Source organism: Dicentrarchus labrax, unplaced genomic scaffold, assembly GCF_905237075.1.
Source record: "Dicentrarchus labrax unplaced genomic scaffold, dlabrax2021, whole genome shotgun sequence".
NCBI classification, from domain to species: domain Eukaryota; kingdom Metazoa; phylum Chordata; class Actinopteri; family Moronidae; genus Dicentrarchus; species Dicentrarchus labrax.
In genome coordinates, this window is record NW_026136703.1 from 24,760,582 (window position 1) to 24,788,488 (window position 27,907).

At 39.4% G+C, this 27,907-nt stretch overlaps 2 protein-coding genes across 2 annotated transcripts in view; one reads left to right on the plus strand and one right to left on the minus strand.

Moving 5' to 3' along the window:
- syne2b (spectrin repeat containing, nuclear envelope 2b) overlaps positions 1 to 14,470 on the minus strand; it is a 148,697-nt gene extending 134,227 nt beyond the window's left edge. The window contains exons 1-2 of the mRNA XM_051396226.1: positions 14,372 to 14,470; positions 4,823 to 4,947 (exon numbers count right to left, since the gene is read on the minus strand). Coding sequence (XP_051252186.1) covers positions 4,823 to 4,910 — 88 coding nt within the window. The 5' untranslated portion in view covers positions 4,911 to 4,947; positions 14,372 to 14,470. The remainder of the gene's footprint in view (positions 1 to 4,822; positions 4,948 to 14,371) is intronic.
- Positions 14,471 to 17,786: 3,316 nt separating this feature from the next.
- On the plus strand, positions 17,787 to 22,588 carry gphb5 (glycoprotein hormone subunit beta 5). The gene is made up of 3 exons (XM_051387846.1): positions 17,787 to 18,188; positions 19,819 to 20,017; positions 22,010 to 22,588. The coding sequence occupies exons 1-3, from the start codon at positions 18,160 to 18,162 to the stop codon at positions 22,199 to 22,201; spliced, it is 420 nt and encodes a 139-aa protein (XP_051243806.1). The 5' UTR covers positions 17,787 to 18,159; the 3' UTR covers positions 22,202 to 22,588.
- The last annotated feature ends 5,319 nt before the right edge of the window (positions 22,589 to 27,907 follow it).

The following is a 27,907-nucleotide window of genomic DNA, read 5'->3' on the forward strand; positions in this document are numbered from 1 at the left end:
CATCCAAAGTTTGATTATTTCTTGATAGGCTTCCCTCCACGGGACACAGAGTTAGGACAGCCCCGAGCCGTCAAAAATCAAATAAAGCATTGTGACACAAAGCAATGCCCTGTGCCCCCTGTCATGTGACACTGTAGCATCCAAACTTGGTATTGTTGCCGTTGAGTGTTTTGAAGTTGTGGGATGAATGGTATCAACCATATAATGGTATAACCATTATATAACCAGCATATTCCCACCCTGTGAATAAAAAGCTCCACATATGCTTCCGAACAATGTGTGGCCTTTCACATTTGCATCACGTCACCACATATTGCCTGATATTATGCTATCATATTAGCCTATTTTAGCTAGCTTACTAGCTAGCTGGCTAACATATAGGCTGCAGGGTTAGGGTTGGTTTTTTTACCACTCAAATATCAACTCATACTACTTAGCATGTTAGCGAGCTAACCTCGTATGTTTTGTGGATAGAGAACAGGCTTGTTAGCTAACGTGGTACCTGTTCAGTAAACTATTTGTGGACACAGCTGATTAATTAATCTAAATACATAATAGTGCCACATAATATATTCAGTTAGCCTGTTAGCCAAGCCAGCAAACAAGAAAAACCCGACACAACTTTAAAGCCTCTAGAGAAGAACTAAATGCTTTTAGACCCGTCTGGTTAAGTGGAACATTTAGCAGCCACAATGTCTGACTGGAAGTATCTGATTCCATATTTCCCGCAAAGCTGACATTGATTTATTCCCTTAAACGTCACAGCAGAGTGGTGCCTTCAGGGCAATGCTCTATTCAGTGTTTCACAGAGAAGTGATCAAAGTTCAGCCTCTCACTTTGTGTTTCCACTAAGTTTTACTGTAATTGTATGCTACACTGGCTGTTTTTGTGCAAACCTGTTATATTTATTATCTAAGAGGAGGCAATATTATTAACATAAGCACACACATTGACATACCGGTATTTCCTGCACTGTTATGGGTCACTGAAGAAGTGCACACATGCATGACTTTGTAGGAAAACTATTTTCTCCTTATCAGGTCCAAAACCAACCCAGGCCCTAAAAACAAACTTTCCTTCAAAAGAGAAAAGTCCTATATTTGATTTTTGATTTACTTGCTGATAAAAATAAAAAAAAACAATCCTAGATGGACACATAATGGTTTTGAGGAGAACTTATTTTTAAAAGTATTGAACCCTACAATTAGTTAAAATTTCTCCATTCCTACTGTTATCTCACTGACAAATGTTGAGACTTTCACCACTCGGTTTGTGTGTATAGTTGTTCTATATCAGTAAACCTCACCACCACAGAGACAAATAGAGAAACTCACCCATGATGGGATCACTCATGCTGATTCAGCAGGGAACGTAACCAGGTCAGAAACCCTGGTGCATAGCAATTTAAATCAAACTTCTCTATCTAATAAACATAGTTTACCCCACCGGCTCTAAACACTGCAGATCCATTATTTCAGCAGCAGAGGTTTGAAGAAAAAACACATTAGTTTGAGAGTACTTCTTATCTAACCAGTTAACAGTCTACACTTCCAGCCTGCGGGGGATGCAGGTGAGACCAGCCAGGCCCCGCCTCCTTTAAATCAGGCTCACTAAGGCTTCAGGCCTGCCCAAACAAGACCTGCAACAAGCTAGTGCTCCTGCAGCCTCCTGGGAGCTTAATGCTACGTAAGCTAGAAAATGTGTGCCAAATCCAAATGCTGTGAAACAATGTATGTCTTACCTAACCCAACCTTACCTCTCCCAACCCCTGCACACGAGTGGCCCACCAGATTGGCATCTACGACTGGGAACATTACAGATGTTGGACTGCTGAGATGTGATATTGAGTTGGAGGAGTGTGTGAGAGAAATCTCACTTTGTGGTCCAATAATTAGCGTCGCTGTCGGTTTCTAATGTCACTCGCAGTGTAACTTCTGGTTGTTGCATTCTTATAAACAGCATGAAGGAGAACATTGCATCATACTCAGTCAAAGGACGGCATTAGGATTTGTTTGGATGATATATTTTCTGTTTAACTTGCTGTGTTATTTACCTCTGTGTTCTGTGAAAAACCATCATTTAGCACAGAGTTACACAAGTTATCAACATAAAGACATTAATGCAATTGAGCCTTTATAGTTTCCTCTAGGGCCCCTACCTGAGGATATCTGATGACACTGTGCACCTTTTTAATCCACTTCTTAAAAATCACTTCCTGCCTCCTCCATCTTGTTTTTAAGTTGGACTATTAATTACTGTAGTTTGTTGTTTTTACTTTTGCTATATTTTCTCACATTATGCTTTAATAGATGTTTTTTGTGAAGGACTTGAAAAGAGATAAAAGATAATGATAACAGTTTGTATCAATACTTCTACATCTTAAATATTTATTTATTCTGTGTCTGACATTTCAGTTTTTGTTATTTATTGTTTCGCTAATTCTTGCTTTGCTTGTACTGTGGATTGTTATAAATTCTACTTATTTTTAAGCACTACATTCAGGCTGCACAATATGGCAAAAACATCTTTAAATATATATAATATATATATAACAAAATCATGATGATGATGATGATGATGAATATTATTAATGGAGTGGCTTAAACTGATAATAATCTAATGATAAGGTATCTAAAGTGAAGTAACAGTCACAAAGTCTGCATGAAACATCGCATTTGATCTCTACATGAGACACATCCTTCCTAAGCGCTTTTGGACAACAATCTTGAACCTACTTAACTGTTCTGACACAGTTAATCACTTTAAAAGCATCACGTAATAAAAGCAGATTACATGTACTTTGCATAAGGAAGCATTCTTCCCAGGCCTGTTGAATACACCCAGCATTCACACACAGTATGAGCTATTTTTACCGACATTCTTTCATCATTACGCTTCAAATACACACAGAAAAAACAAACCTTTCACACTTTAACAAGCTGGATTGTCATGGGGACGTGAGGGTTACATCATCCATCCTGCACATTGTACCACCTGGAAATTACATAGCTGGAAAAACGTTTACAAGGCTTTCATTAAAATAAACCCTCTGTGTTCTAAATGTGGGGAGTCATGTGCTAAAAATAGTTGAGTGGAGAAGCTTGCAAGAATGGACCCAAAAACTAAGGAGAAGAACTGAGGTGGGTGGATAGAGAAGGACAGGCCGACAGGGACATCAGGAAAATGTAGGAAACATCCTGAAACAATCCACATAACAAGGAGGTGGAGAGGCAATAAAAAGAACTGGAAGAAAGACAGAAAGAAAGATAGGAGACAAGATCGAAAAACAAAAGTGCAATGGCCATTTCAGAGCCTGCGCTGCCATCTGTTCATAGTGTAACCATCACAAGGCTCAAGAAAAGATGTAGCAGTGTCAGACGCCTGTCCACACTGCGACCTCGCCACCAGAGAATCAACGTTAACAACAACGAACCAGGTCTCACTAACAAGCAAAAGAGCTGAGATACGACGCAGTTCAAGCAGGAATCAAAAACTTCCTGCAAATGTCACACATAAAGTGAACACTGAAACTGAAAGTGGCACATTGCTTATGCCACATGCAGTGAAACGAGTTGCAAAGAAGTCGCAATCCAGATGCGCGACACCATCTAGGCCCAGTGTGTTTTAAAGACCCTACCTGGAACTGTTTCTCCAGACAACCTTCCCGGGGTCACACAAACCCTTCTATCACAATACGGTGATAATGGTGTAAATCTATATTTGTAAAATGTAGAATTCTGTCACAACTTTGTGTGTAAGTCATTTGAGTTTAGTGTTTTTGAAAGCAGTGATTATTTGTCATTTGTTTAGTCTATAAAATGTCAAAAAACAGGAACGACAATTTGCTTCACATTTCATGAAGGTAACATCCAGCAGTCCAACGCCCAGAGGTGTTCAATTTACAATGATTCTTATTTTATGAAACCAGAGAAAGTTTGGAATTTGGTTTGATAAATGCCTTACACAATTAAAGCTATTATATGTAACATTTCTGCTTTACAACTACAACTAGAGTTATATATTTTGTTAGTTATACAGCCCCATATGTTTCTCACACTGTTCAAACTCAGAAACCTGTAACTTTATTCAGGAAACAGTGCGTTAATCATTTAGTTTGAACATTTTGAAATGAAAGGTTTTATGAAACCAGAGTTCAAACAGCAAAATCTCACAGATAAAGCGACACATTTGAACCACTTGAAATGCTGAGAACTGATGATATATGTCGTCCATACACGATCAAATAACAACCCTACAGCGCATCAGTTTTGCTTCAGATGTTTCAAAAATGCCCTGGGAGACGGCGACTTAATGAGCGAGCAGCAGTTAATTATCTCCTCCACCCTCCTGCTCTCTCCCCGCAGAGGGCTCTTTGCGATATGACTCACGTCTCTCTGAGAGTTCAGTTTCAGCAGATTAAAACAAGCATGACCTCAAAAAAAAAAGTGACAAAAGTGAAACAGGACAGAGCCAGCAGTGGACTGAGACAGAGTCATCACACTGCTCCCCTGAGTGAGACAGAAAACTGAGGCTTAATACTTATTATGTTGCCATAGTAACCAAGATAAAACAGTGAAATCAAGACATGGGGCTTTTCTTTTTACAGTTGCATGACCTCAGACTTGTCTCAGGTTGAGCAGAGACCAGAAACAACGAGCCTTCACTCAGTCTAGCTTGAATGCTTGAAGTCTATAAAAGCACCACGGTTTTACTGTAATAACCTAAAACTGAGAGCAAGAAAAGTCCAAAAAAGACCTGCTCTGTTCTTTCAGATACCATAAAAACACTAACATTACTGCACTGTAAGAGGAGACGGACTGACCCTGCAGCAGCAAGTGGACGTTGTCGATGTCCAGGGGGATGGCCCCCCTTTCCACCAGGTCATCTCTGGAGTAGAAGTCTGACGACATACTTTCTCATGCACAGCCTCCCGGCAGCATGGCACCGCTGTGAAAGAAAGAGAGGAAAGAGAAGTTTAACACTATCTCTGCAGGGATAAAGGTCTGATCCCGCTGTGTTAGAACATCTGGATCTTAAAGCTCACTTTCTGTCCAAAAGATATCCTAAAATCAATGCGGGATTAATAAAAGTACATATATTTTAGTATCTATTGCAGAGGTAGAATCATTATTTGCAGACCATGGTGGTTGTTGCCACAATGATTGCAGACATTGATAACTCATCTACATTTGGAATAGTCAAATCAGGACTATAGATGTATAAATACACTAGATACTGCCTAAAATACGGTATTGGGTATCGGTGTCTCTGTGCACCAACCCGACATGATTATATCCTGATCAGTATAGATTTTAAAAATGTTGCAATAAAGCAAAGAATTAATAATTGCCCAGCGTATTGTAAAAATGCAATCAGTACCATTGCAGGCTATTTTACATGATGCACAAACAATTAACCCAACATGCTAAGCAGAGCAATGGCCACTACAATTTCATGAACCTTATTTATAATCCCATAATTCACACCAAAAATACTGAGTGACTGATGGATGATCTAAAGACATTAAACTTATAGATTTATTTCATTTAATTCACCAGATATAGCTACAAGCTAATTGGAGGGGAGGTCATTATGATCATAACAATCAGGGAACATCTGTTTTACCAATGTCAGGTAAACTGCTTTTGTTGAAAAACCTTTGTCTAAAAGTTCTTTAAAGGGCAGCAGAAGGGTTTGGACCTTAAGCACAGCAAACACACACACACACAGGAACAAGTCCAACAACTTCCAACTTTTTCAACCAATACAACAATACAGTCCAGTGGAGCTTATCATCATTCATAGAGCAATGAAACACTGTTTTGTCAGTTAACATTAGGTGCTGGATGAAGGGTGCTGGGCTTGTCTTGTTCTGTCTCGCCCTAGGACATATATAAGTGGGGTGAGAAAAATGCGTGACATTTAGAAATCTCTCCAAAATTGCCTGCCTAAACAAATCACACTGAAAAACGAAAAGGTGCTTCTGATTTGACTGGAGCGTCCTTTTCTGCTGAACACAAACGTGACTGACAGTTTAGGAGAACGGACAGGTGAGTGAGGCTAAAATAAAACAGTGTGAAGGAGCACTAGGCCTCACCAATAAAGCAGCGCAAACCAGGTCAAATAGTAGCTGTTGGTTTGTTTTGACCTGCCTGTAGTGCCAGGGGGGTGGGATCTCATTTACAAATATAAATATAAAATAATAATAATAAAATCTATCTGTCTATCTATCTATCTATCTATCTATCTATCTATCTATCTATCTATCTATCTATCTATCTATTTATAAAGCAAGGAATCTCTGTCTGTGTGTGTGTGTGTGTGTGTGTGTGTGTGTGTGTGTGTGTGTGGCTCAAATATCTCTGCAGATCAGGATCAGACTGACCTGAGAGTTTCAACATGGCTGCTGTGTGGTTTAAGGGTTTGCAACGTCGGCTTTGCTTGGACTACAAAGATACCGTTAATAAATTATTTCATAAATGATTTACGAATTCCGCTAGCATTACCATAGCCACCATAGCCACGTACGCACCAGAGCCAATCACTGCAGAGCCCTAATGTGTAGTGATTGAGATCCTGACCCACCAAACATCCTGGAAAGTGACGAAGTTACGTTTTTCACTGTAAATGACATAATTATACTCCCTCACTCGCAAGACGGTGAATGTTTTCCGGTGGAAAGTAAACTGATGTCTCGGTCCGGAGGGCTGGCGGTCGTGGTGATTTTTGATCGCATACACTCTGTGAGTTTTTCGCCGGTGACAGACGCTGCTTTTCGGGCAGAAATGTAACGGAAGAGTCGGTAGGACAGGCGGGAGGACAGACAGGAGGACAGACGCTTCTCCACGTACAGCTGTGGTATTTTTTTCCCTCATGTAAGTTTCCAAAGACAGTTACAGTTACTACGTTACTGTTGTTTGGTCCTGTAACGTTGCTTTGTGGGACATTTCTCTGTATTAAGTTGAGTGAGAGACCTGTGCAGTTATCAGACTGTCTGACCGACACGCCCTCGCTCCGCGCCGTCGGCTTATCCGTTCACACTATATTGGTAGTTTCAAAAAAATTTTTTGATGTGGAAACCCTTACTGCCATTTCTCTCTCTCTCTCTCTCTCTCTCTCTCTCTCTCTGATATATGCTAGCCTATATTACAGGGCTAAATAATATGTCCGGCCCAGTTCATTTACTAGGCTATGCTACAAGTTAGTCTGTTTATGCTGCCAGGTTTCTTCCATTTCAGATGTAGTTCACTTTCTTCTTTCAGAATTTATATGTGCTGACCATGAGGTGTGGTACTTTCACATTAGTGGAATGGGGTTCATCTCCCTACAGTGTCCTTGCTAAAAGACAAATTATATGAAAACACAATAGTTATCAATCTACACATTTCACAACAAACCTAAATGTCCCTGACGTCCCACCTTCAAACACAACCTCATTTGGCCATCCATGAAAAAGCTACTTAACCTCCCATTTTCTATAGCAATACATACTTCCTACGGGCACTGCACTAGTATCATTAAAATCATAAAAACATGGGCAATTATTGGTGCAGAGGCAAAAATGTAGATAAATATTATGTTTCATTTTTAGAAAAATATTTTTTGTCATATTGTCTGAAACTTTCACAAGGCTATATCCTGACAGAAGTAGATGAGACAGATAATCTGTGAAAAAGCTAAGAAAGATGGTTGATTGTTCAGTCTCATTCCCATGGCATCAAATACAGATACTCTGGGACCCTCGGACTCAAAATCAACTATCATCAAGCCTCCAACCGAAAGCGTCTTTATATCTTTCCCTGCTCTGATTGGTTGCTTTCATTCAGGCCCGGTGCATTATTACAAATGCTGTTAGGAGTGCTAGAACGAGCCAGAGGAAGCTTATTTTTTCACAGATTATCTGTCTCATGTACTATTGTCAGGATATAGTGAAAATCTCAGAAAATATGACAAAAAGTTATTTTTATAAAAGTTACCTACTGCAGCTTTAAGGCTGTGTGATATGGATGAAATAATTATATATGAAATAATCTTGATATTTTCTGATATCATATAAATCATTTGCCATTTGCGATATGGTCGAATCCTGCTAACCACAACCTCCATGGTAGACACAATGACAGAACAAACTAGAAAAACAACATCAGTGCTATGGCTGTCTGCACGATTTAAGATGTAAGACACTGCAGGCGCAGTTTCAGTCTTTCGATTTCAGACTCTGACACACTATGTCTACAGAAAGGCTGCTGCAGACCCCGGGGCCACAATGGCAGAAGCTTTTGACTGAGGAACTGCCAGTAACACAGTCCTGTCTCTATAATATGTTGCCTAGAGTTCATAAATATATGCTGGGATCTTATCAGCAAAACCTTAAATTAAATTGGATATGCCATTAGATTACCACAAACATCGGAAATAAGAAAGGCCAATATATAAGCAGCAAGATCCTACAAGCTCACCAAATTGCCTGCTGTAAGGTCAGCTACACATAATTATTCTGGTTGGTTTCTGTCTTTCTATATTGGACTTTATCTGCAGTGGGCTGCAAGTATGTAACAGTGTCACTAAATCACATTACTTCCTTTTGTAAAACTCTGGCTAAATAATTAGAAACTTAATAAGTGAAATTATCAGCAAAAAAACATTTTTTTAGTTTTAACCCGCCATACTGCTGCATAGCTGGAACAACAGCGGTACCTCATTTGTTTCTTGTGCAATAGAACATTTAAAGCTGCAGTATGTAAATGTTGCGTACTGCAGCTTTAAGACATATCTCTTTGAATATAGCATCATTTTATGGGGACAAGAAACCCCTATGCTAATTAAAGTCCACAGTATATAGATAAGGACAATAACATGTTTATAATCTATGTCCTTCTGTGAGTACAATAAGCTACTACAAACCTATATAAAATAACCTGTCATGCAAAAAAATAGATATAAAAAAAAAAAAATACAGTGATATAACGTGACACCACCAGAATCTGTGATACAGCACTGTGTTAAATTAAATAAATTGGTGCAATGCATCTGGCCTTCAAGTGCTCTACACAAGAGTGCTGCAGCAGTTAACACGTGCTAAAAACACAACTATAGATAAGGACCAGTGGGGAAGGTTAAACCACTATAGCACGGCATTCGAGCTATCCCAAGGCTTCACGTCAGCTGCAGTGACCGGGGGAGGTGAGAGAGCTGGTCGACAGGGTTGAGAGAAAGAGAGGGATGGAGGTAGAGAGAGGAAGAACGAGCAACAAGAGAAGAGAAAGATAGAAGGTGCTGTAAATAAAAAAAGAGAAATGGGACTCAGATATCACACATATATCATTTATAGGAGCTTTTCTTGCTTCGTATTTGTCATTGTCTCTAACCAATAAAACTAACTGTGAAAGGTTGTTAAGATGTCAAGTAAACACTAGACATCTTAACAACACTTCTGTATGAGTCACAGCAGTCTCTCGGTGATGTATCTCGTCCTTTCCAGTGAATTTGAGTTGTTGCCATCATAGATATAGAAACATAGATATCTCATTGCCTGCTGCTGCACAAAATTTGAATTGAATTTATTCCTACAAGTAACAGGTATCAGATTCAACTCCTCACATTTAAATGAACCAAATTGAATGAATGTCGGTTCAGAATAAACAGAATTAAAGTCGATTTTGTAGTGAAGTCTGCATCTCTCAGTATTGTTAACTAGCAGATATTGACCTCCCCAAAATGTTTGCTATCAGGTCAAAATATACATAGTACAGAGGAACCACCTTTCTACCTAAAGCCAAATATATTTTTATTAAAAAAAGTAATGTAATATATTGTTGATTTGGGTGTTTAAGATTGTATGTGATTATTGATTGTTGGTGTTATCAGTATATTAGAAAATCACTTTACTATCAATTTGTCTTTATTGGTAATGTTTTGCTGCATTTGTCTGATGTCACAAGAGAAGAATACATTTCCAAAAGGACAAGAAACTAACTAAAAGAGGGAGAGAGAAAGAGAGGAAGACCAGTCAGGCACAATGGATGAAGACAGATAGAGATGAAGATGCAAAATTTGGGTTAAATGCTGCGGAAGAGAATGAGAAAGAGTGGCCTAAAGGAGAAAAAAGCGAGTCAGAAAAAAACACTTATGAGTGAGCGACAGAAGAGACACAAACAGAGCGAGCCTGTGACGGAGTTTCCCTAAGTCAAAGTCACAAGTCACTCCTGTCAGCTCTAACTGTGGCACCGAGGCGGACGGCAGGGAAACACACTGCTGTGGAAAAAGCGCAGGGAGGGGGAACGTCATGAGGCCTCAACACCAGCTTTACACCCTTTTTAAATGTATTTATGTGCGTGTTCATACAGTGGAGGCGCACACACATTATTGTTTACCCTGTGGGGAGGTTGACGGGGGAGGAAGGGAGGGATGCATTCAATCATGTTCACGCGTCAGAGCTCCACACCTCAGCTGATTTAACAGATCACTCAATAGCAAGTATGTCTTATGACACATGAGAAATTCTATGTCTGTTACTTTTATTTTTTATTCTTTAAAGCTAAATTGACTGAAGTGGATCGAATACAACATAACTGAGTAGAACTGAAGCACTAAAATGTAACCAACAGAACAGAACTAAAGTATGGGGCCATAGAGATGCAACAAGTAGTCAATTAACAATTAGTTGATGGACAGATAAAGAATTTTGACAACCATTTTGATAATCGATTAATCCCTAAATCTTTCATGCACAAAATGGAAGGAAATGCTGTTTTCAGCCTTTCATATATGGAGTTTTCCTGCTTTTCTCTGTTATATATCATATTAAACTGAATATCTTTTAGGGTATTGGACTGACAACGAGACATCAAAAGGCCTTGGGATTTTATAGTCCAAACAATCAATCGATCATGATTAATCTAGGAGATAATTGCAGATTAGTCATTAATAGAAAGGATTATTTGTTGCAGCCCTGCTGGGACAAACCCTGACAGTTTGTACAGTAGTAACACGCCTGTGGAAACCACATTACCACATTCCAACATCAGGTTTGCCAACAACAACAACAACTTTCTCTGCTGGTGCTTCCCTCTCATCACCATCAGTGTCGTGACTCCCTCGGTCAAAACAACACACTCTCATTAGCTCTCTGGAAGTCAGTTCCAGCATGTCTTTGTGCTCTTTGTGTAAGCCTGGGAGATAAATCAATACAGTCAGTGTGGCTGAACCTGTCACACGCAGCACTCGCAGACACACCCTGGAACGTATGACAATAGCTGATGGGAGAGGTAATCTCTGCTTTCACTTCACAACACAGAGGTGATTTGGGGAGAAATATCCTGCAGGCAGGTTTCCAGTGTACTCTCATTGTGATCTCCGGACATTTTGATGAGGTAACGTCACACTGCACTGAGAGCTGCCTTGGGTATAATACTTAATACTTAACTGAAAGACTTTGTTGTGCAATTTCTCACCCTAATCCCATTTGGCCCTCCAAAAAGGGCTACAGTATGAAGCATGTAGCAGATCTCATCTTGCAGATTACAACCCCCTCGCCTCACCCTCCCGTTCCAAGCCTGTAGGTAGGAGAAACTACGCCGGCCGCAAAACTCTCGGAAAATGTAAAACAAAGCCCTATCTACAGCCTGTGTTTGGTTTGTCTGTTCTGAGCTACTGTAGAAACATGGAGGTCCAACATGGCGGACTGAAAACAACTCATTTGAAGGTAATGAAAACACAACAGTCCTCATATTCAGGTGATTATGCACTAATGAAAACATACTTTTGAATATTATATTCCATTTCTGCCAATAAAGCCTCCTTGAAAGCTTTAAAGCAATAAGAGTTTGGTTGATTTTATAGAAAAATACAGGAGAGTATTTTGGATGCATTTTTAACAATGCAAAAAAAATCAGCTGACTGTGAGAAGGTCACTGCCACTCTTTTCTTACTTCGAGTCACATGCAGAGAGACAGGTGTTAGTTTCAGTCCCTGTCTATCTTTTCCTGAACATTCTGGTCCGCAGCCTGCCGCTCCAACCTTTGGGCATTCACTGTCCACCTGATCCGCGGTATGTTGCCAGTGAACCGGGTCATACTACCACTGCATGCCATGATATACGTTTCTAATCGGGTGTGCTTAGCAGAACCATCCTCAGTTAACTTCAATTATCCTCTACATCGGTGGGTTGTGTCAATGTTGTTCATCTGCTTTGGCAGCTGGGAAGTGTGGATTCACTTGTCAGAAATGTTTTTATGTTTTAAGTTCAAAGCACACCTCTGGATTCCTCTGTTTCCTCACAGAGACACATGGAGAGAGTTTCCACTGGCACCATAATACTGAGCATTACCAAAACTCTTATAGCCTTTAGAAAACTAAATTCCCCATCAGAAATCAGTGGTTACACAAACTGTAGAGATTATGGATATACAATATATATCAGGCCAATAAATTATGGGTTGATAATGAAAAATGTGTATTATTGTGAATTACTCTGATAATGAAAACATAACTGTGAAAAATAGAAATGATCTGTATCCTCTGAAAAATCCTTATTGTGCATCCCTAACTGTAACCCTTAAATATCAGAAATAATAATAAACATATTCAGCATACCAATAACATACATTATTGCACCCAACAATAAAGTAACTGAGATAACAGAGGAGCTGCAGTTTCAACTAGTGGTTCATTACAGTAGTAGAAATGCTGTGTTACAATGAGCCCTATAGCTTATAAAATGTTGCATAAACTGTCTTATAAAGAGTAAGAGCACTGGTAAACAGTTTTGTAGTTTGAAGAGCCACGATGTCTCTAAACAAATCATCTGAAATAAGTTCAGAACAAACATGCACATCCACACACAGCCCAAACATCACAGCTGCTCACTTCTTGTCATATTTGCTGAAACTTTCACTTTATCCTGACAGTAGAACATAAGACAGATAATCTTAAAAAAATAAATAAATAAATAAAAAAGAAATCAGCTTCCTCTGACTCCTCCTAGAGCTCCTGATGACATTTGTAAGAATCTGCCATGGCTGAACAAAAGCCTCCAATCAGAGCGGAGAAAGATTGTTGAGTGTCAATCCGACTCAACAATCAGTTCTCTTCACGCCACCAACCTAAAGTGTCTCTTCTATCTTTCCTGGCTTTGATTGGTTGTTGGTTGTTCTTTGGGGGTATTTGTGGATTCTTACAAATGCCATCAGGAGCACCAGGAGGAGTCTCATGTTCTACTGTCAGGATACAGTGAACGTTTCAAAGATATTTTTTATAAAAGTTTCCTACTGCAGCTTTAATATGATGTGGAATCTCCAATGAGATGCAGATGAAAACGCATACACCACTGATGCACTGGTCAATAAACTGGTGGGTAAACTGCAATAGATTATAGCTGAAGCAACCTACCATAAAAATACACTACTCCCAAAAAGTTAGGGATATTCCACTTTCGGGTGAAATTTAATGAAAATGTAAAAAGTTGATGCTACAGTGATATTATATCATGAAAGTAGGGCATTTAAGTAGAGAAGTTCAAATTAAGATCACCTGGAAAGGTTATAGTGCATTTTATGTACATTCTGAAATTTCATCCGAAAGCCGAATATCCCTAACTTTTTGTGAGTAGTGTAATATGTTAATCACATATTCTGAGAAGCTTTTTTGTCTTTAGGGGAATAAACTTAAATTTAAGAGCAGATGTCCGAAGATCTATCAGCCAGTATTAAACATTATTATCATTATTTCAGATGGTTTTACCCTTCATATTCTTGTCAAAGTGTTTAAATATGGGGTGATGCAATAAAATGTCCCCCTAAAAATATTGAAAAAGGTAAGTCAAATGTAATGTTTTAAGGAATACAAATGCATGCAATTATTCTGTGTGTAAATATTACACCAACATAATATTTATGACATATTTAGTTTTATTTTCAAACCATTTACAATGTTTTTAATGGAATTTGACAGTTTTTTACTTTTCTGCTTGTATATTATGAAGTGTAACAGTGTGCGCTTCCCTCTGACTGCAGGAATGTGTGGTAGTGTCCCTGTTATGAAGCTGTCAGGGCCCAAAAATAGCAACAGGGAACATGTGTGTACGGCTGCTCTCAGATCAGTTCAGACCTATAATGAGTCCTTGAGGAAGACCAGAGGACTTTGTGATAAAGCAGATAAACAAGCGGTTGACCTGCAGGTTTAACATGACTCACTCACTCACTCACTCACACACACACACACACACACACACACACACACACACACACACACACACACACACACACAACATTACTGATGATATCTGGGATCAATTACAGCCGGATTATGTCAGTCAAGAGCCAGTGCATTCTTGTTTCTAGTTTCTAGTAAATAAAAAGTTGCTTGTACTTACATGCAGCAGAAGAGTGTGTTTGTGGTGGAGATGCTGGATGCAGGTACAGCCAATAATTGATTTCCAGAGTGGAAGAGCAGGTCTTGCTCTGAGAGAAGCTACTCGGTGGAGATGAAACCTGAAGTTTGACAGATCTGCAGTCCACAGTCAGAGCTCCAGGACGGGCCGGGCTGTCACCGGAGAAGCCAGAGCCATACTGGGACCCTGCAACAAAAAAAGAAAAAACTCACTGGGAGGCTAAATATAGAAAGCAGTCACACACACACTCCCTGTCCAAGAGGTTGGCACTGGTGGAGCCTGTAACCTGGGTTAAATATCCACCAACAACAATAGGAGTTTAATGTCAGTTCACTCTGGAACAAATCCAAAACCTGGGAGCTTAAATTCAACTCTGGTTCCCTCATTCTTAAAGACTGAAACTGAGGGGAGAATATGAACTACTAACAGAGGAAAAAGAGACAAACAGACTTATAATAAAAGAGATTAACTTAGCTTTAGGCAGCCCAGGAATGTAGTTAACCTAGAACTTGAATGCACATTTCACTTTCCACTGTTTATTTGTTTGTTTATCTGTTATTTTTATTTTGTTTAAATACTTGACTAATTTATCCGATTTTATTTCACCATGTTGATACCCAAGTGCCTAAATTCTTGATTGTTGTTTATTTTATGTCTGTTAAATTCTTGATTGTTTATTTTATGTCTTGTTGATTGTTTACTTGTCTTTTCTATTTATAGAAAGATTTTATTGCCTGTTTGCGCCGTGGGTCCGAGAGGACTGAAATTCCATCAGTGCTGTATGTTGTGAATATAGCATATTTGACAATAAAGCTGACTTGAGTAGCTAATGTAATGTTAGCTGGCCACATTAGCATAATGTTACCCTCCACCCATACAGTGGTATTTCACTAAAACTGCACTCAGACTGAGCTCGCTAACTCTTAACGTTAGCTTATCTGCTGTGGTGTATCAGAAGATAACTTAATCAAACTTTCCACTCAAAGTAAACAAAATTAAAATATATTGACCATTCATTTATGACCAACAATTACAAATAAGACACGCAAGTCTTAATAGATGATGTGGACACTAATTTATTGCAGAATAGGATAAATTACATTTTGCTACAGTTATTACTAGCTAGCTGGATTAGCCATCTGAACGTTGCTACTACACTTCTGAAACATTTGAACTGACAAAAGTCAAATGTCTTTTTAATGTATTAAACAACCTTACACGAAATGTCAAAATGTTATCTGGCATTTATTTTGTTGCAGGAAAGTTCAGATTTCCGTTGGAGGATGGATTTTTAAAAGTGAAATAATTATTTTGACTTTTTGTTTGACTTATTTTAACGTATTAACGGAACTCCACCCAAATATAAAAAGGCCTTTGGGTTTATGTCAGTGCCCATACTGTGCTAATGAACCAAAAGCAACTGCTACACCTACGTTTCCATATGTTTCCCAGGGTGCCTTAGATTCCTGAAGAGCTGACACAGAGGTCAAAGTTCACACAGGCTGGCTCAGCAGTTCAGAAAAGCAGCTAAAGTCTGCACTGAGCTCTAGTGTCCTGACATATTATACTGGCAAAATATCAAACTGGATATTCTTTCCTCTGATGAAAAACCTTGAGATAGCTTCTAAAAAACAGAAAATAAAGGAAGAACACATAAAAGTTATGTGGACTTAATACATCACTGCACAGTATTGTTTATTAAAGGTCATCAGCAGAGATTGCACAAGGGGCACTGTTTGTGTAGAAGTTACCTTTAATTTCAGGCTGTAATTACATAGAAATATGAGGTGTTCATGTTTCTCCAGCCACAAATGAGATGTTTTAGGTGCTTTCCTGACTTCCACACAGTGAAACCTGATACAATAAGTTGTAAAAAAAGAAAAGGAAAACTCCAGCAAAACATAAAACCTAGGAACACGTAAAACACAAAAAACCCTCATATAATAAGCAGAACAATACATAACAAAGTACACACAATTAGAAAGTAAAAGAGGCTTCGAAGCTATTAAACGGCTGCTGTATCAGTACTAAAACAGAGCACCAGAGGTCAGCACAACATCATGCAGTAAACTGGTTTTTGGGAGTGAGGTAAAATAAGTGATCAAGTTTGTAAAGATATACTGTTTCTGTTCTTCAGAAGGATGCTTTTATTATTTATGAGAGTTTTTATGAGACCATCTTCACTTCAGTGAGGCAGAAAAGCCACTAACCCTGTATGACTGCTATCATTGTCGACTGTTGCTGCTGGTAAAGGTGGAGCATATATTAGTTGATTTATATGTTGTATTATTAATGATTCACATTAAAAATACAACATATAAATGCATAGAAACTAAAGTCATTAGGTATAGATATTGGAGTAAAAAGTACAATATGTAGTGGAGTAGAAATATAAAGTAGCATAAAATGAAAATACTAAAGTATCTCAAACTATACTTAACCAAGCATAATCTGGCTGCTACAAGGGACCACCAGGCCTCTGGGAGACCTGCAAAGGAAAGGTTGGAGTACTTACTACTCAATTTCCACTATAAAGGGCAGGTTATAAAAATAAAATACTCAATAGTCAAGATCACTAATTTCCTGAGAAATATTAATGACAAAAAAAATGAAGCTAAAACCTAAAGAGAATCTCTCATTTGCAATCCGTGAATAATTGCACAAAAGCCGGATTGTGGAAATCCAGGCTTACTCCCTTTGTTCTGAATTACATTTAACCTCACTGTAATCACCACTGTTATCCAATTACATGCATTCTGTTACCTCACACCCTGCATGCTGCTCAATAATAGCCTCCAGATGGGTAATTCGCTCTCATAGTGTGGAGGACAGGGTGTCTGAGAGGAGTGTAAACCTGTCCCTGACTCATCCTCTTCAATATTTCCTCTAATCTAACTTTAATTGCTTGGCCTTAACTTTTACTTTTAAAAGATTCATTTCCTGAACTTCTTGAGAGCAGTTTCTGCTCGGCTGGCTCCACGCTAGTGCCTGCGGGGCCTCTGACGATGGTAATTTCTTGATGAGGTGCTTACTCACCCAAATCAATTCTTCCCACTTCCTCACGTCTCCTCCTCCTCCTGTCATTGTCTCATGCGAGGGCTGATGCACACACACACACACAACCTCTTTGACATGCATCCTTTTCGATCTCTTTAAGTGCACGATCTATGTGGTAAAGCCTGCAAGACATGGCTTCAGTAATAGCCAGCTTCTGTGTGTGTGAGGAAATGTCACTGCCAACAAAAATAAAGGACATAATGAAAAGAATGAGACAAAGCGGCAGAATAAGGTAAAAGCACTGTCAGAGCTCTGGGGTGCAGGCATCACAGTCGGCATGTGAGAACAGGAGCAGGGTCTGTCTCTGGAGCCGGCTAATTGAGCTCGGATGAGTGAGAGTAGACACAGGTAGGCACTGTGTTTGAGTATATTGTTCCCCCTTCTTCCATGTGGATGACTATGAACAAAAGGGCAGACTCTTCTCCTAATCGAGCTAATGGAGTGGGAACAAGCTGGTGGCTGAACTAGATGGGCAGCGACAGGTAGAAGGGCCTCCAGGGGGATTTGAGGGGAGTCTGAGGTGAGGACTCTGATTGGCAGGACACAGGGGTGATAAAAAGCCCTGGCTTGTTCAGAGTCTGAGGAGCAGACAGTGACAAGTGCTGTGGTTCATGTTAGCCGTCCACACCACTAAAGAATAACTTCAGAGCTGATAAACAGCTGTTAGAGTATTTTATTCAGTAGTCAACACACTGGGTTTGGCTGCAGCTGAGATGACACTGCAAAAGAAGATGTCACAATGGTGAGTGAATTTAGAAAATATTAATTTACTTAATTCTAATTTATTTTAATTTCCTGGAGTCCTGGGTACATACTGCGCAATAAAAACAAATAACACCTCAAAATTTAACAGAGATGGTTGAAACTGCAGCTTTCGCTAGTAATTTTAACACTGGTTTAGTTTTTTAATCTTTTTTTGTAATGTGAAAACACAATACCTTGCAAAAAGTACTTTTTTCTAGTAAAAGCTGCTTCATCAAACATGTTTAACTTACAAAATTGTTCCGATGTAATCAGTTTCAACATTTCTATTTAGTTAAAATAACTTATTGTGTTACAGTGAAGAAAGAACAAACAGCGGTTGAACAGACAATCTCACCTCAAGGGTCAGTTTAATTTTTGTTCTGGACCTTTTGATCATATCACCTGATCTTCATCAGCAGGAGGAGTTGGCCCTGTTGTTGTGGCATTGTACTCTGATGCAGTGGTGGACTGGGGGAAAAAAAATAAATTAAAAGAGCACTAGTGTGCAGAAAGTTATGACTCATTAATGGTAAAACAGCTTAGTCAGGGTTAGATTAGCACCCTAGAGGGTACTGGGTGCCTTTTGCAAGGTCACAAATGGACTTTTAAAAGCAACATGGAACAAGAAGTCCTTAAAGTCTTCAGAAAGAAATGGAAATTTTAACATTTAACATTTCAGTGACAATGGGGAAACTGATGATGAAGATGCGTGTGTGATGAGATGACCGAAAGCTTCCAGAACAGCTTCTAAATGGACCCTGCAGTGAGTCTCAAAAACAAAACAATAAAGCTTTTTATACAAATCCGACAATATTAGTCACGTCTACTGGCATACTGTTCACATTTGAAACCTATACAGGAGTTTGTTCCCTCGTAGAACTTCTCTAGCTGATCGATAGCGGCAGCATTACACTGCAGACGGCTCTTGAACGCAGCACGTTTGGCTGCAGTGTGATGCAGGGACGTGAAGACCACTACTGACATACATACTTGAATTCTGTCTAAAGTGGCGTCAGTACCAGGTATTTACAGTCAATCTGGGCTGGTATAAAACACGCAGCTGTAAAAGCGTTAAACATGTTCACTGACTTGTCAAACTACCAGATAAGGTAGAGTGAGACCGACGTTTAAGAAAATGAATCCCTGAAGGCAATGAATTTAACCTCAATAGGTTATCAACTATTTTACAAAATTAGATTAAATGTAGTTTTCCTGTAATATAAATCATTTAAAGTTTATTAAAAAGCTTACATAATAATTGACACTCTCAGCCGCAAGAAAAACTAGTTCTGTATCTGTGTCTGTACATCTTGAATACGACTCATTCACAGTGACAGAACAGACCTCAGAATGCATTCAGTTAGATAATCTGAACTGTGTGGTTAAGAAAGGCATTAAATATGAAATATTCCTGATTTCTGCAAGAAAATCCTTGGTTGGGGTTCAGTGTCTGCCCCGCTTTAGTTGCACACTTCCTCACTTGTAGAAATAGAAACCAGCAGTTGTCTCAGTGCTTAAAAATCCTCCTTCAACTTATTTAACCTCCTTCTTTTATTTCTCAGCTTTCCTTCAAATATGAACACAATGTGTAACAAAGATTGTTGCATTTTGTTGCTCCTCACCCTCAGGAGGCCCGGCCTGGTGCTGTGCTGGCTTCTATTCTGGATCTCTTTTCAACCGGACTCCCTCCACCGGGCGTCAGCGGTCAACCTGCGGCGCTTCATTGGCTGTGCCGTCCGGGAGTTCACCTTCCTGGCCAAGAAGCCCGGCTGCGGGGGCCTGCACATCACCACCGACGCCTGCTGGGGGCGCTGTGAGACCTGGGAGGTGAGGAGCTGCAGGAGACAGCAGCTACTGTACTGTACACACACACACACACACACACACACACCCACACACACATAGAAGAGACGAGTGTAAATGTGGTTATACTGAGAGGTGACGTAAGCAAAGCCGACAACTTTACACAAAAGTATGCAGTCTGCTGTTTGCATCAGTTTCGAGAAAGAGAAGAAGATGGATTAGATGCAGTTTCAGTCAGTCAGACAGCCAAATACACACAGAGACAGACAGGCAGACAGACAGTGAGACAAATACTGTACAGAGATGGAGAGATGGGTGATCCCCATGGAGGAAATTTGTTTTCACTTTCCTCCCTCAACAGGAAGGTCAGTGCAAGGTCGGCTGTGAGTGCAGGGATTCAGTTGCTCCACAGATTCAGCAGATGGACGGACAAATATTAGAGCAGATAGAGAGAGACTGGTGTGTCCAAGAAAAATACATTCTGTGTTAATATAAAACTACTAAGATCACATTTTTGTGGCACAGTAATGAGGGGGATGTCTGAAGTGTAAATCTTGCATAAGAATGAAGGATGACGGGAGGCTTTTGGAGCAGCGTGCAGTGAAATTGAGTTAACGCTGTGTGAGAGAGGAAAGCAGTGTGGAATCCAGAGATTGAAGTGACAGCAGCAGTTTCCTTAACAATGCCTCAAGTGCATAAAAGACACAATTGGATTTCATAAGTCGCCGGGTACTGATTACAAAAAAAATGCTGTGAAATCTCAAGTTTCATCTGGTACATTGTATTCAGTGACAAGTGCCATTAGGAAGCTCATGATTCTCTCTGCCTCATTATTGCAGTGTGGCTGGTGTGCACGCAGGAAGCCCGAGCTTTGTTTTGTTATACTCTCTGGATCCCCTCGGGGAGGAGACTCATCCTTTCGTTTGCTCTACCCCACAGGGAGGTCAGAATGCAAGTGGAGGGAGTCGATGTCTCGCTGTAGGGACGGTCTGTAGGACAGACAGTTAGCGGGTCCGGGATCACATCTGTGAACTTTGGGTCATAGGACAGCTTCTAATTACAACTACGCAGCTTCAGGATTCTCACCTTCTGTGCGTTCAGCCGAGGTTATGATAGAGAGATTTTTAATTACTGCAACAGCAGAATAAGATTAAATTCCTGGAACACGAACACTACAAGCAATTAATGGAGGCTTTGCAGATGTGTCGCAAATCTCCTCTCAAACACTGCTTGATGGCAAAATGGAGATTCACTTGCAAATTAGTTATGTGCAAATAATGACAGGATGAACAAAAGAATGTATTAAAAATGGAAAGTCCAGTAAGGTGGATTTGATTACTGTGATGAGAGAAACTGCCTGGTCTCCAGGTTGTTTTGTAGCTTGAAAAGAGTAATTAAAAGGGAATCTTGTGAATGTTTTCGCCACTAGGGGTGCTGGAGAGCAATGCTTGGATGAGTGTTGAGCTCTAAAGGCACTTGCATGACCATTTCCATCTGTTTTATGAGATAGGAAATGCATTCAAAAACAAATCATGTTCTTGAATGAGCTGTTTTTATTTACAGAGGGAGCAGGTCCTCTTCTATGCAGTCTGCAACCATTTAAATGCCACTAAAATTTTACGAATTGTACGAACTTTCTTTACTTGAATTTGACCGAGTTGGCTTCGTTGGCTAGGTACTTTGCAAATTCAGGAACAAGCTGGTGGTAAAATTGAACAGTTAGCTGCCAAAATCTTCAGAAGAATTAGCCAAAACTTAAGATGTTAACAGTGAAGGATAGCTAACCAGCTGACATTACAAAACACATAGCTGAATAATAATATTAGCTCACATAGAGCCATGTTGGACATTTAGAAAAATGTCCTATACGTTGAAGACCTCAAATATGGCCGCCAGGTTGTTTTACACCAACTGAAAGCCCTCTGTAGAGAGGAATGGTCAGAGCCAACCTCCAAACATCAAATACTTTTATATTAATTATTAAGATTATTTGTTTTGTCCGTTCTGTATTTCTAGAAGCCCGTTTTGGACCCTCCCTTCATTGAGTCCTACCAGCGGGTCTGTACCTACAACGAGACCCGCCTGGTCACCGTCAAACTGCCCAACTGCCTGCCGAACGTCGACCCAATGTACACCTACCCCGTCGCGCTGAGATGCGACTGTGATGTCTGTCTGACCAGCACCACTGAATGTATTACATCTGTGTAACACACATCTGAACATGCAGAAAATACACTTTTTAAAACTGTATGCTTTCGCTTTTAATCACTCAGATATTTTTATGTCATTGGTTGAATCAGGTTTTCCTGCTGTTAAACAATGCAAATGTAAGATGGCTATCTGTTCTACTCTGTTAGCAACTTGTTATGTTTACTTTTGAGAATGTAAAAGATATGGTTTGGGAAATCTAATCTAGAATAGATCTAGAAATAATTCACCATTGTAAAAATAAGGTTTTGTTAGATTTCTGCCCTGCTTACGATGTAAAGAAGCCCTTTTATTCATCAATCAGTTGTATATGGAAAATGCTGTCAGTTTGAGCTCTAACCTACAGTTCATATTAATAAATCAATTACATCTTGGTCTGCTGCATTACCTTGTTGTACTGGTTTGATTTCAAGCCTTTTAATTAAACAATTTCCTAATTAATCTATAAAAACCATGAAATTCAACCTGAATACACCACAAAGACACTTTATTTTAATCATTTCATAATGTTAATGAGTTTCCTTAGTGGGATTCATTCACTTTCTTTTCCCCCCTCTGTGCATCACATGAGCAGAAATGTGGCTTTTCTCTTAAGGCCGGTATACAGGGAGGTCAGAGGTCAGACATGGCTGCAGAGCAACGTCCCCGGAGCTTGTTGGGATTCAGCATCCTGTTAAAGGACACTTCAGTAGGGCAGATGTTCACTGTCAGAGGGGCTCAAACCTGCACTTCCACCCTTCTAAACTTCCTTTGATATAAAATAACATATGAAACCAATATTATTCTCCTGTGAGACGGTGTGTGTTCTTTAAAAAGGAAGAAATGTCACCTCTTTTTAAACCTATAAGAACTTTTAAAGCAATCAGTGTAAGTGTTGCGAATGCTGTAATTGACATAATTAATAATTTTGTCTTTCAAAGAGCAAGTCATCGATGGGTGCCTAATGATGTGACCGCCTGTCAGCACTTAATTAACTGAGCTGAGCTCCGAGACCGAACTACCTGCTGGTTAGTCATCAGTGGCGAGGCAGAGTCCTCACTAAGTGTTGTTATTCGTATGATTCCCAAGGAGAACAGGGTTTATGTAATCCCAGAGTGCTCACATGTCACCGAGGAGCTGCAGGGCTGCGTTTGAGCCCCGGCGCTCAGAGGGAGACACAACACAACCACACAAACCCTCCCTGTTCCTCTGTCTGTCTGCGTTTGGCTGCGTTCACACTGCAAGTCTTTCTACTTGAACTGCTGCAGAAATCTAATTGTATTTTATGGATGGTTATTGATGTACTTGTCAAACACATTTTGCATTAGAAAAGTAATCTTGTTTTCATCAAATAGATCTAACTTTGTCTTCGTATGATTTTACAGCTAATATTGAGTTCAATTTACCCAGTAACAACAATGGTTGCATAATATCCCAGCAGAGGAACAAGATATATTAATTATTTTAAGAGTAAGACCACTAGCACAACTTCTCAGTTGAAGAGAAAGTCGTCTTGTCCCAGTTTTGGAAATTAAGCAGCTGTTAAGTTTTTCATTGTTTTAATACAACATGATAAAAATAATTTCATTTCATCATTTGAAGAAATTGTGTCTTAATTTAAGATTTTTTGCCAATTATTAATCTTAAATTCAGTTCAATAAAGTGACCAAAATACTTTCAAAAAAGTCTATCTTAAAAAAGAGTTTTCATTGTTTGTAAACACAATTTGGGACTAATTTTAAAGGCCCATTACAGCCTTTTAATGGCTACATTTTTATGCTAGTTCTAAGAATTCTAGCCAAGTAAAACTGTCTTAACCAACTGGCAGATTGTTTTGCTCAATACAAGAAAATGTGATTGTATTTAAGAGTATTTGGCTTGTTTCTACAAGGGCTGATTTTGCAGTGTGTGGTCATTATTGATAGACAAAAGAAGAAAAAGAATAACTAAAGATTGATTTTGTCTTTAATTGTTTTATATTGAGCAATAAACACATTTGCTGCATAATGAGCACCGTGTTACTGTTTCCTCTCCACTTTCTATTATTGGAAGCATTTTCTGAGCTCATCACAAGGGGACCTTTTGGATAAGCAGTGACATAAAACTAGGTAATAATCTGTAAAAACTGATCTGATCCTTAATTTTTTCCAATCCATAGAAAATGAGCCTTGAGGACTATACTTTTGACTGTCAGATAATACAAAGACATCAAATGTGGTTTTGTGTCAGAGTTCAATAAAGAATAAGAATGGAAGCAGGAGAAATAGTTATCTGAAATATTCATTGTCATAAAATATTAATATACAATTTCAAATTCATCATAGCATTCATGTATTTTATAATATTCTCAGTCTTTCTGGAAGTTAACTGGCTGGAGCTTCACTGACTACGCAAATATTATTAGAGGAGTGAACCTATGTGACCTTCCGGCACCTAACATCAGGTCACCTGAATGACACTGTGTAAATGTTATCACCATGACTGACACTGTGCCAATTAGTGCGAAGATAATCAATAGCCGTTATTGATTCTGCTCCATTTAAGCTAAATCGGTACTTTCGATGGTTAATTAAAAGCTGGAGTACATCAAAACTAACAAGCTGAGTTCAGTTTCCCATACAACACAAACAGTAAGTGATATATCTCCTATAATGTGCAAAACATCATTGATCTAAACACTGAAACACCTCTCAACAGAGTTACCTTGCTTCAAGAAGCTTTACATGTTGGCTCAGAGACAACTCTATGTGACCTAAACAGACTGAATTGGATCGCAAACCAAACCTTTCTCTTTCTAATCCCAGAGCAGAGTATCAGTGTGAGTGAGTGAAAATGTATTTAGTTTTTAAATCACACTGCAGTCAGTAGAAAACATTACTTAGGCAAATATAAAGGTATCCACAATTAGAGGAAATCTCCTCTGTGTTAAGACTGAGCTGTTTGACCTCAAGGTAGTCAAACCAGCTGTCAGGAACACTTCATGTTCCCCAGATTAACTCATACTAACTGTGGGCAACTGTCTAAAATTTTGAAATTCATTTAAAAAAAGGTTTTGCTCACCTCTAATCTTTTGTTGAAATAATTTACTTTTCTTTCTCAGAAAAAACTTTTAAACTTTTTGTTTTAAAAACACAAAATTCTGTATTTTACTTTTAACTTTACTAATTGAAAATAAATTATATAAATACAGACTTTTTTGCTTGTAAAACTTAAGATTCTGTATTTGTTTTAACCAGTGTTTGTGTTGTTTGTGGTCTTATTTTTAATATTGCAATTTTAATGCAATCTCAGTGTGAATATTAGGCTCTATCCCTCAATGTATTTTTTTGTTTTTATTTGAAAGTAAATCACTTCATTTTAAGCTGCTCTTTAAAATTTAGATGTTTCACAACGTTTCAATTTAAAGCTCTACTGTGTAGGATTTAGTTGCATCTAGTGGTGAAGCTGCAGATTGCAACCAACTGAATACTGCTCAGCCTTCCCACTGTGTGGGAAAAACTAAGTTGGTCGCAAAACACTCAACAAACAACAACAAAATTCTGTGCTACTGTAGAAACATGGCGGTTCAACATGCCGTCCTTCATGAATATTATATTCCATTTCTGCCAATAAAAATAAATGTTAATGTTACACACTGGACTTTTAAAGAAGCAATGAAACTTTTCAAAATTGCAGTCTTACGCTACAAATTCTAATATACATCATTTCAAATTCAGCATGCGTATAGAGAATCGTAGTTTAAACAACCTATCAACTATCAAACAAAATCATTCCTCATGCCAAGAACCAAACAAAATAAAACAGGTTGTACTGTCGGAGAGTGTGCAGCTGAGAAAATTACAATGATGGCAGTAATGACGTAACAAACAGGCACTTCTTTGCAGCCATCAACCATGCAGAATTCTGTCTGCAGAAGCCCAGAACAGAACCTCACACTGCCATAAAAAGAAGGAAATGAATAAACAAACAGCAGTCGGTGTGGGTGCTGAAGAGGCTTTTAAGGTTAAAAGGGAGACAGAGGAGAGGTTAGCTGTCTGGACTGTTGGCTCTCCTGAGACCTCTGTTATCTTCAACAACCCTGACAGGAGAGTCGCTCTAACGACCCCCGCTGTCCTAATCATTCCTGACATTACCACTTCCTCCTTCGGCTGTAGGGAGGAGGGTGGGGGGGCGGGGCGGGGATGCAACAGCTCTTGGCAGGGGGACTGTAACGCAGGGGCAGGAATGGCTCTTAGTGAAAAAGCATCATTGGAGGTTCCTAACCTGGGGTCTGTGACCTCCTCTGGGAGCTCAGGGGGAGACACAATGACTCATATCAGAGACCTTTTATTCAGGCTGAAATGAGCTGCCTCTCATCTTTTTTTTAAAAAGGGGTAATACAGAGGTCAAAGAGATTGTTGAGGAATGACGCTCAGTTAAGCCAGAATTCCAACATTTTGTGTCTATGAGTAAGCCAGCAGTATGCGTGAAGTGGACATCTGTGTACTTCCAGTTTGTTGCGGCACTACGCTCCTCCACAGAGGGCGTTGCACAACAACCTGTAGAATATGATCCACTTTGGTTCCCAAGGAAAACCTGCTATTATCTTGTTTCCAGTTCGGGTTTCTAACTAATTTATCTTGCTCCGAATGTGCAAAGGTGTGGAACAGAGGCGGTTCCCTGTTGGCGGCCTACAAATGGACTCCAGAAAGTTGTATAAACAGAACTAATGTCTGTGTAGGTATATCCGGGTCTTTAAGGCTTGAATATACTGGAACTGACACCACAACCACATCTAGAGTCCGGTTGTGTTCCCTACTGTGCTGTGGTCGTGGGGACAATCTGCACAGTCACAACAAATTGGCCGACTACATGTAATGTAGAAGGAAGTGCTGGTATTGATGAAACCACAGAGAATTATTACCAACTTCGCTCTCTCCATAGGAATACATGAAGTAATTGAAACGCTACAGACTCCATATGGATTTGTGGTTTAATTATGTAACATGGCTGTTAACATGACATCAGTCACATAATCTATAATATAACTGAGTCTTGGGGCAAAATCAACATTTCAAAAAATGTGAACCAATATATGGCTATACAATAAGATAATATAGCAGGCTATTTAATTTATTGTTCTAATAGAAACTGTTTCAGGTATTAAAATAAGCAAACTAAACAGCTTTAAATGCAGCCAATCAGAAGTGCAACCACTGTAAGTCTAGGTCACTAAAACAGGGTCAGTCCTCCACTTTCTCTCACTAGAACGCTGCACAGTGAGGTTAAGGACAGGTGAGCTGATTTTGCTGTCAAGCCTTAAGGGCAGCTTCCCCTCCGCTGCCGGTGAAACAGCCTGACAGGCACCAACTGGGGTTATGAATTATACAGTCGCTCCTACAGCGATGTGGGGATGGCGAGGAGGCTCTGTGAGGACGACAAAGCTTCAGTGGAGGGAACAGTGGAGCCGCTCTGTTGGGTGAGATTTCTCCAGGGATATACCCTGCCTGAGATCCTTATCACCTTTATTACCACTGACATGTAATACGACGGAGGCGGCGTGGGCGAAGGCTGATTGATGAACTTGGTTTTTTGCTGGCAGAAAATTCTGCACGCAGCATTTTTCAGTTGTGGAATCATGGGAAGCAATAATTCACAGGTTCAATTGTTAGTTTTGAACAAAGGAGAGAGGGCACGTTGAGAGGTTCTGGTAGTTAACTTCACAACTTTTATCTGATTGTCGGAGTT

What these genes read in the sequence shown, in the direction of transcription:
- gphb5 (XM_051387846.1), top strand. Translation starts at nt 18,160, where the DNA reads ATGACACTGCAAAAGAAGATGTCACAATG. An exon ending in CAAAAGAAGATGTCACAATG is followed by an intron (nt 18,189 to 19,818) that starts GTGAGTGAATTT and finishes CCTCACCCTCAG; the next exon opens with GAGGCCCGGCCTGGTGCTGT. An exon ending in GGCGCTGTGAGACCTGGGAG is followed by an intron (nt 20,018 to 22,009) that starts GTGAGGAGCTGC and finishes CTGTATTTCTAG; the next exon opens with AAGCCCGTTTTGGACCCTCC.